The sequence below is a fragment of the Palaemon carinicauda genome, chromosome 6 (assembly GCF_036898095.1).
Source record: "Palaemon carinicauda isolate YSFRI2023 chromosome 6, ASM3689809v2, whole genome shotgun sequence".
NCBI classification, from domain to species: Eukaryota; Metazoa; Arthropoda; class Malacostraca; order Decapoda; family Palaemonidae; genus Palaemon; species Palaemon carinicauda.
In genome coordinates, this window is record NC_090730.1 from 14,425,832 (window position 1) to 14,436,395 (window position 10,564).

The window sequence follows — 10,564 nt, forward strand, 5'->3', positions numbered from 1 at the left end:
TGACACATAATTTGGTTACAACATAGACTAAAGTCTGTTACAAAGAACGTGCTCACATGAAAATGGTATGATATATAGCCATGGCACCTCTATGAAAAAAAAAAAAAGTGTTGAGACGAGCAACAACACAAGAAAGAAAGAGTTGATCTAGAAGAATATGAACTATGAAATGAAAAAAAAGGTTATTTTTTATTGATTTTTTTTTTTCAATTTATCTTTTTTCTTTTACAATTTTTTTTTGTATAAGTTTAAGAGAAGTTCGGAAGTCTTTGCTTTTGTAAGAATATAAAACAGCATGGTACAGGGATCGTCGTGATCTTAAACTACTAATATTAAAGACTAGTCTGATTACAGTAATAATACCCTCAGCAGTATTCATTTGGATCACATAAAGTATTGACTTGAAACGCGCCAGTTTTCTCTGTGCCCAGTGACGTCACAGGTTTTTACAAAATAAAGGAAATGGTAAATTATATTTTTTCCTGTAGTTGACCCCCTTTAAGGGCATCACAATCAAATTATATCTATTAAATATTACGTATAACTTTAGGGGATAATATTACGTTCACCCCTTTTCTAAACGATCACATAAAAAAGATAAAACGAACTGCACATAATATTACCACCACAACATAGACTGGTAATTAAGAACATAGAAAACTTTGGTAATAACTTCGCTTAACATATTATGTAATAATAAATAAGAAATTCCGAAGATCTCCAAGTAATAAAGCTTTGTGAATTGGTAGATGGTATCATATCAAAAATAAAAATTCTCATGGTAGGGAAGATACGTGTATACATGCACGTACAAGAGTATGTTATGCACGGTATGTGAGTATACATAAGTTTTGTAATGTATGTACTGTACACACATATCCTGTACATTTAAACTCTTACCAAAGGAACAATCGAATGTAATTGACTGCAATGTGCTGCTAAAAGCTCCATGACAGAAGAGTCTTGAGAATTAAGTGAAAATGGAATAATTGAAATAAGAAAATGTTTCATCTCGATGAGCCTACACCGTTAAAAAAACGTAGTTTTAATCCGAAATTCTCCGTAAAAAATAATCTGTTCTTAGCCTTATTTCAGTAAAATACAGGCGACCGTAATTTTTACCCTACTTTTTATTATCTTTTAAGGGTTGGTGATCGTAATATCACTCTTTTACGTCAATATATTCGGTTTTAAAACGGCAAAAACCCGGCAACATTTATTCCAGGATTTTTACCGTTTTTTTTTTACGGAAAATTTGAACACTGTAAAGTATCCCATAGTCCGAGATGATACTTCTAATCTCCTTTGTTGAAATATCGAGTTATCATCATTTTAGTGTCATAACTAACATGATACATTTCAACTATTCTGTTACAAAATTTAGGGTAATGATTCGGTGAAACGTATACTCTATTACAATAGTAATTGTAAGAAAACATTCCCCCTTGTGGAGGACAGTCATGTATGGTAAAAATGTTATGCTTTAATTAAACACAAACACTTTTAGCTTGAAACACTGTCAAACAAGTATTGTAAAAAGAAAGAAAGAAAGAAAAAACTAATCATACTCAGCTCTGTCATGGTACCGCTTTCTTGGGGGAAAAAAATGATATGTAGTAACTGGGAGCTTGTCTCGTATTTACCTCTATCTTTTCGGAAAATGATAACCATATACCCTTTTCTCTAAACATTTACACTGGATAAAAACCGGTCGTATATACATCGTATATGTATACATTGTACTAGACAGCACATCATTCGTGCATCAGATGTTATGGAATAAGTCTATAAACTAGTCGCGGTTGACTCTCAGTAAAACCTGGTAATATTCTGAAGATAATAACAGTTAAGGATCTTCAATCAAAACTAAAAAAAACAAAAACAAATGAATGTGAGAGCTGTCCAACTCCATCGTTAAATACAAGAGAGATAATCGAATCCAAATGCATCTTATGCTGCGTCAAAGACTGGCTATCCCCTGGATAGAATCGTACTACGGCTCCTACAATGTTATAAATTTTCATAATCAACGAACAAAGATTGAATGTTTAACGAAAATGACAGAGGCTAGCGGATGAAAACCATTAGAAGATACCAGATGATAAACGAAAAAATCAATCAACTACTCTATCTGACCCAAATCCTGAATCTTTCCTAATAACTTACAACTTCTCTCTACACGTACCACTAACATAAGAACGGATAGTAAATACTTTTTTTTTTTTTTGTGCCGGATAAAATGGCAACGAAATCAATATTACAATATGCTGTATATCTACCCATAAGTCAGTCAAATATACATATTTATAGAAAATACATCATAATAAGATTCAATCACGAAATTCTTCACTTTATGGAGCCTTCACACATTCAAGGAAATTCACACAAGTATAGGTCTATAGAAAATTTCCACAACACCATTATTCATATTTGACACACTGATTGGATTAAATATCTACAGAATAATAATGATTTTTTTTTCTCAAATTAGCTTTACACATTTCAAAAAATAATTTGCAGCCAAAATTTTTACAGAATTTTAGATGCATTTGTTTTCACTAAAGCTCATAACGCACTCGATCAAGGCTTGACTCACTGTTCTCTTCCTCTGTTGTTTCATCTCTATTCGCTTCTTCTTCTAGGCCAACTCCTCCAATCCCTCCTCCCCCTATCCCAGAACCTCCGCCTACCATTCCCCCACCACCCCCTCCTCCCCCAATCCCTCCCATAACAAAGGAATTCCTACTTTCATTAAGGATGTTATTGATCTTATCAGTTCTTCCTTCGCTGTTCGCCCTGATAAGCACATTTTTCTTCACGACACCCCTCTCATCACTGCAGGTTCTTACTAAGACATTTTTGACAAGAGTAGTTTGCTCTTTATTGCAGGATCTCACCAAGAAATGTCTAGTGTGGTCTTCACTGACAGCTCTCACAAGCGGGTTTCTTTTCACTGTGTTTTGCTCCTCACTCTTCGCTCTGACCAGGTGGTTCCTTTTGGACAGGACCCGTCCCTCAAATTTGGGCAAACACATGAAATCCCTTCTACTGTTATTCTTCTCTTCACTAGGCGAAGAGTCCTCCGATTTCCGATCTCTGTCTCGTCTCCGCCGCCCCAGCTGGCTGAAAACCCTTCTGAGGAAGGTGGTGGGCCCAGTGGCTGATCTGCTAACATCCTGAGTGTCAGCAGAGGGAGGCGAGGGTCACCAGGCATCTGTGTAACGGACATCCACTTCCTGCAGAGCTGGCAGCATTTCCTTCAGTGTTTCAAACGTCTCTACAGACAAGCTTGTACTATTCAAGTTTAGTTTTCTTAGGCTCTTGATTGCTGAAAAATATGAAGTATTAAGCTTTTTCAACAATAAAGATCTATAGTAAGGTTATTTCTAATATATATTTTAGAATAAACCGAAAATTGACTAAAAACTTCATGAATGAACTTTTGATCTATATACATTAATAGTTTGCATTATGTTTTGATCAAGTAGAATATAAAATTGCTGTAATTTTAATGAAAAGATTTTCGTTCTGGCCAATAACTTTCAGGTGTTACAGTATGTATCATCTTTATTTATGAAATGCATAATTACCTGCAAGAGACCCAAGACCTTTGTCAGTGACAGGTGTTTCACACAGATTCAGCACTTGCAGCTTATGTAAATGTTCTGATATCAGCTGCAAGCCTACGTCACCAAACTGCAAAAATAGCTTATGTCAAAAAAACAATCCTGAAAATTATTCATTTGAAAAGAGCTCTCATCTTCTATTGACGACAAAAAAGACCATGAATTTATAAAGTTTTATAAAAATGAAAATGAAATATTGGATGAGTGTACAAGGGTAAAAGGCACATACATATTTCCTACATAAATTGATATGACAACACTATTTGAGTAAAGGTGGAAATCAGTTCTATCTACTTGACGAGTTATGGAGTGAAATTAGTCTCTGATAACAGGACGAATGAATGATTGATAACTATCTGGCATCATAGCATTAATGGTCATTGAAGTTAATAAGACGAGATATCCTAGAAATGCAACTGCAATTGACAATCTAAATCAGGAGTTTCCAACCTGGGATATATGTAACCCCCATGGTTCATTTTTACTCTTCCGGGGGTCCATTGGATCTTAGATTACATCATGTATTGTGCAATACTGAGTGTTCTCTCAGATCCAATATACCGCATGAAAAGTAAACATGGACTACTGGGGGTATATGTACCCCAGTGTGGAACTCCCGGTCTAAACTGTAAGTCATCCTAACAATGAAATCTTACATCTAACATACACTATCTTGTGTGATATTCTTTAGACTTTGCTTTAAAGTACAAACCTGTGTAGCCCATAAGTTGAGGTAGCGAAGGGTGGGCAGCTTAATCAGCTGCTCTGCGCATGCGCTAGTGACTCTGGTGAACGCCAGCGAAAGACACTCAAGATTGCCGAAGGATCCCGAGGAAAGCATTCTGTTCACGTCTGCGTCAGTACTCCGACTTGGAAGCGTCAGTTTTCTGGGGCCACCCTTCTGTTGCTGTTGGGACAAGTACATTTGTTAATCAAGGAGCAAAGATGGGCTTGTCCATGTATCAGTACAGATTATACTATCACGAATATATTTAGAAAAGCATAAACAGACGTCCCTTCGTCAAGGGAGCACTCGGAGTCATACATATAGAGTTACACTTACTCTAATATGGTTGCAGGCAGTTTAATAACAACGATGGATCACAGGACTGACAGTTATGACTACTACAGAGCATAAAATCGCAGCTACGCTAATTTCATGAGGGATCTTATAACTAAAGCAATTACGTCTTAAGGTAACATGTACTGTACACAAAGGGGAACCTATAGGAAAACTTTTTCTAGCCTGGGGGTAAGTCAGTGTCGTCCTGTTCCCGTGGTTGAACTATTTCCTCGCTAAAAGATCATCGCTTTAAAACCAAGACCCAAAGAAACGTCTTTTGATTGCAAAATGCATAAAGTATACAGTAGTAAATACAGCAACTTTGCATAAGCTATAACTTTGCACTGTATAAAACAATTAATAGAAATAAGAGAAACTCCAGTCATATACATCAACTCCCTTCTTTTGTACTTTAGGTAATATATCTTGGATGGTAACGCTTTTGTAAAGTACACAACAGTATAGCTAAAAACCGACTTATTTTCCATACATTGTCAAGTAAACAAACGTGCTATCGAAGATTGATTTTTGATACTTTCAGAGGTGTAGTGGTTAAGTTTTCCATAAAATTAACCAATGAGATCGAGCCTCTTTAAGACGAGAGCTTTTAGGACAGTAGGTCTCTCTTTAAAATAGTAAGCAGCTTGTGTTATATATATATATATATATATATGTATATATATATATATATATATATATATATATATACATATATATATATATATGTATATATATATATATATATATATATATATATATATATATATATCAATAAAGACTTCGAAACCAAAGGGTTGAACTCTTCTGGAACCACCCCTTTCACAGGAAAATTAGAAGCAAATTCAAATACCTTATCGATTTCAGTCACTCTAGGGGAAACATGATGTACAATAGAAAATCTCATAATATATACAGTATTTTTGTAGATATCTATATGTTCAAATATAATTACAAGAAAAAAAGTATTTGGTGTGACATTCGTCAGTCGACTGGAATATTCACATGTAGGAAAAGGTTTACTAACGATATTTCTTAGCGATGAAGAGTAGCTTTCCTTTTAGAAATGAGTTAAAGCCGGTTTGGGAAAGGTATACTTTATAAGTATTCCATTTTTTTAGATTGAAGGTTGACTGTTACGTCAAGTTTGTTAGGCCGTATACATCAGGATCCTGGTTCTACTGGAGTTTTGAAAAAAGGCGTGGGGGTTGCAACCTCACCGCCAGAAGACTTGCTGAGAAACTGGGAGGCTGAACTACCCTGGTTCCACCCATAACAAAGGGGATTAAGAATTGTGGTGGAGAGCAATGTAACGTACGATATTTGCTTGCCGGCATATACCTATACACAACAACAACAACAAATGCAGCCATCTGCAGTCCACTGCAAAACAAAGGCCTCAGATATGTTAATTCACGAGTAGGATCTGACCAGTTTTCTTCACCACACGGACCAATACGGATTGGTGATGTTGGAAGATTGTAGTCTGATCGCTTGCAGCAAACCAACTTAGTATTAGGTGGCCCTGACTAGTACAGCTTTGCTGATCATGGCGATACGCAAACCCTTTCACCACATTAATTTATCCTTTCTGGAGAAATACAAGAAAAATAAGCTCAATGTACATTGTGTAAGCGGAAAGCAAACACGCCGTAGATATGATCCTCAGAAAAAGACAGGATTTAATTTCTAGGATGAATTTTAATGACCAACAAACTTCCATAAATATATATCATTATCACTTGTGGATATGAATCAGATGTTCAGAAGTGTGAGCTTAGTTCACCGCAACGTTAGTTGTCAAGTAATTATTATTATTATTACTAGGTAAGCTACAACCCTAATTGGAAAAGCAGGATATTATAAGCCCAAGGGCTCCAACAGGGAAAAATAGCCCAGTGAGGAAAGGAAATAAGGAAATGAATAAACGATATAAGAAAAAATGAACAATTAAAATAAAATATTTCAAAAACATTAACAACATTAAAACAGATATTCCATATATAAACTATAAAAGGACTTATGTAAGCCTGTTCAACATAAAAATATTTGCTGCAAGTTTAAACTTTTAAAGTTACACTGATTCAACTGCCCGATTAGGAAGATCATTCCACAACTTGGTCACAGCTGGAATAAAACTTCAATAATTCTTCAATGATATTTTGCAAACGAAAAATTGATTTTTTTTCTATTATTTATTTTTTCTTTCCTTTTTTTTTTCACCATACGAAAAATTACTCCTCGTTTCTCTCTAAATCAATGATTGATATTTTAGGCCATCACAGATTAAATAGATATTCTATTTTTTTTTTTATTTGAAAGGATAAGAACAAACAAAATACCAATAAACTCCGCTGTCTTATTCAACCTTTCAAAATTATACAAGAGGTGTATACTTATAATCCCCAACACTTCGGTAATTTCCTTCTCTAACGTCCAACACTTCATTCATTTCCTTCCCTAACGTCCAACACTTCGTTCATTTCCCACGCTAACGTCCGACACTTCATTCATTTCCTTCTATAACGTCCAACACTTCGTTCATTTCTTTCCCTAACGTCCAACTCCTTCGTTCATTTCCTTCCCTAACATCCAACACTTCGTTCAATCTCCTTCGCTAACATCCGACCCTTCGTTCATTTCCTGTTCTAACGTCCAACACTTCGTTCACTTCCTTCCTTAACGTCCAACACTTCGTCTATTTCCTTCTCTAACTTCCAACACTTCGTTCATTTCCTTCTCTAACTTCCAACACTTCGTTCATTTCCTTCCCTAACGTCCAACACTTCGTTCATTTCCTTCTCTTACGTCCAACACTTCGTTCATTTCCTTCTCTTACGTCCAACACTTCGTTCGTTTCCTTCCCATTTTTTACACCATCTTTATAGAAATTCTTGATTCAACTTTATACTCATAGTATGGGCTCGGGTTAAACAAACTTTTTTGTACGCATTTTGATCCCAAATAAAGGAGTTTTCTTTACTGTATATATAATTTCAAGCAACAAACCAAAAGGAATAGCTATGATCTATGTAAGCGCTTTCACAATAATGTTTACATAAGACTTATCAGTTTATTTTGGTAAATATCATCACTACCCACATTCTTTTTTTTTATAATTAATGAAGTATATTAAATAATTTTCCCGATTCCAATGTGCATCAAAATAAGATTTCTGTGTCATTTACGTGAAACATATGCGTAAAAAAATGTTTCAAAATATAATTTGATAGAGAGGTTGGAATTTGGGTTAGGCCTAAGCTTATCCCTTTTAAAAACATTGAATAATTAATCAATTATCTGTTTATCTCTCTCCCTTTGACCTACATAAGCAAATCGCCAAATGGAGCCATAAACAATTTACTAAAAATCATCTTAGGGTAAAAAATGAGTCTTAATGATATGCATAAACTGTTTATGTATCCAATTAATTCAACGTGTAGGTATTTCTTTAATTTTGAGTTCTACTTATATATATATATATATATATATATATATATATATATATATACACACACATATATATATATATACATATATATACACACACACACACACACACATATATATATATATATACATATACATATATATGTACATATATAGTTATATTGGAATTTACCTACGTGAAGAGGCCAAATTTCTTATTTATTGCTGAAAGATTTTTTTCCTATCAGACTTCTTCTTCTTCTTTTTTTTTTTTTTTAAGAACTCTTTGATCTCTCTCGAGGCTTCCTGGTGTGATATATACGTCAGATAGGCCTATGTAGTTCACGACGTTCAATTTTAATAAAAACGCAAACTTTCACTCGGGAATGACAAGTTTCTTTAGTAGCAAAGGAAAGTTTGCGGTTTAATTAAAATTTATCTTGACACAGAATCGTGTTTTTTAATGATAATAATTTCGGTGAGAGTGTTTTCATATAAGTAAGAACATTTACCATTAAAGGTTTTTATAATATTTTTCGTTTTAAAAATATATTTTGAAATCATTATTTCAAGATTATCTTCCCAAACAGGAGAATCACGAGTGATTATGTTAATATCTAGCAGGTCTTCAGTTGGGGCTTCGTTTCCAAAGACCTTTTAATAGGATTAGGAGTAATCCTACAACCAACTCCTCTTGAAACATCTATATCCTCTACGTCACCACTTCATATATGACTAATTGCTTTGGTCTCAACGATCTGATTAAACTCCCCTTTAATCACTTCAGTTTCCTACCAGTGCCAAAGACGTCATTAGCCTGCACTTTGGCCAACAAGTATAACACAAAAATCTTGAAGACTGCTACTCTGATCTTAGATTAACCCTTTCCCTGTTCTGGAGACGGACAACGTTCGAACAATAATCATCTAATTATGGGGGCAAGGGGAGGGAGGGGGTACCAATAACATCTATACCTGAGGGGGTGTGGGGTGAGGGTGTGTTTGAATGGCATGGAATACTATTCAAGGGTTTACGTATAACAACCGAAGGTCAATTCTGCCAAGGGTGGGGGTTGGGGGTGGATGCACACGGCCTCTTCGCTAGGTCGTGACTTAACAACAGGACAACAAATGGGCACTTACTTGCCAAAATATCGGCAGCGTGTAAATAACGTAAATAATTGCGTGAATGAACACAGCCAGAGTGCAGTGTAGTGGATAAGACAAGCTTCAATCACATGGTAATAAGGGTCTCAATATTTTATTAGTAGGACAGGTCAAATTGCCAATGGTTAAAAAAGGTCCAGGATACTGTTAACACATGTCTGGACCCAAGTATGATTCACATTGAGATACATATAAAATATTTTTGCAGGTATTGAGAATTTAGTAAAATAAGTTATTAGGGGGAAAACTGACTTAAATTTAGGGTAAATATTAGTTTCAGTAACGTTATAGCTGTAATTAAAAAAGGGGCGAGGCAAAAGGATTACAATCCTTCAGTCTGAAAAAAAATATAGGCAATTTTGTATGGTTATTAGAAAAAGAAAAAAAAATTAATTCTATATGATTATTAAAAAAAGTGGACTATCTAGTCAACCTCAAGACCAGGTACCGATTTTCTAGTATATCAGGACCATCACAATCCTGGATTCATGGATACAGACGGTTTTCCAAAATATATTTAGGCATTAGAAGAAATCAGTGATAAACACTATGCTATTTTATTAAATGGGAAATTGCAGTTGGATCTTTAAGATAATATTAACCAGTCCATCAAATGGTCTTTCTTATCTCAAGAATCGTTTCAACCGGGAAGGGCGAGGATTACTTCATTAAGAATTACCTCACCGAGGATTACCTCGTCCAGGACTACCTCGCCGATAATTACCTCGTCGAGTATTATCTTTATTTTATGAGGGTAGAGGATTAATAAGGGTAAGTAATATATCATAGAGACAGAATCTGATGTCTAAATAATAGAGATAATGGAAAAATGTACCTAATTTAAGCGACATGAAATCTCAATGGTTTTATTTTTTGTGTACCTGTGAAAAAAATGGATGAGCTGGAGAGAAGAAATAAGGTATACCGGGGTAACCCTAAAAGCGTTAATGAATAATGAATAATACCGATTAAAAATTACATTACACGACATAAAGATACATTAAGCATACATTTTTTTTTACACAAGAAAAAGCTAAAAACACAAAGCAATTCATTCATAAATGTTATTTGTTCTTTGATAGCTATAAAAACTACTACCAGCTTTCTTTTGGTAGAGATAAAAAGCAGTATCAGGTTAAATTTTCCTTGATTAGGCTTCTGCTTTTGAGTTTCAATAGATGGATAGATAGATGACTACTTTTCTTAATCTTCCAAATAGAAAGTCAATCAATGCTGACATTCATTAATGTGAGGATATTGGATGACATAAAATTCTCAACACA

The 10,564-nt window shown here is 34.7% G+C and overlaps 1 protein-coding gene across 2 annotated transcripts in view; it reads right to left on the reverse strand.

Annotated features, from left to right (window-relative positions):
- Positions 1 to 1,597: 1,597 nt before the first annotated feature.
- The window catches only part of LOC137642438 (C-Maf-inducing protein-like), a 16,076-nt gene continuing 7,109 nt past the window's right edge, over positions 1,598 to 10,564 (reverse strand). Inside the window, exons 7-9 of one of the 2 annotated variants that reach the window (XM_068374990.1) lie at positions 4,339 to 4,527; positions 3,591 to 3,696; positions 1,598 to 3,328 (exon numbers count right to left, since the gene is read on the reverse strand). In XM_068374990.1, the coding sequence (XP_068231091.1) occupies positions 3,204 to 3,328; positions 3,591 to 3,696; positions 4,339 to 4,527 (420 nt within the window). In that variant the 3' untranslated portion in view covers positions 1,598 to 3,203. Of the gene's footprint in view, positions 3,329 to 3,590; positions 3,697 to 4,338; positions 4,534 to 10,564 lie in introns of both variants that reach the window. The other variant, XM_068374989.1, reaches the window with a different exon arrangement.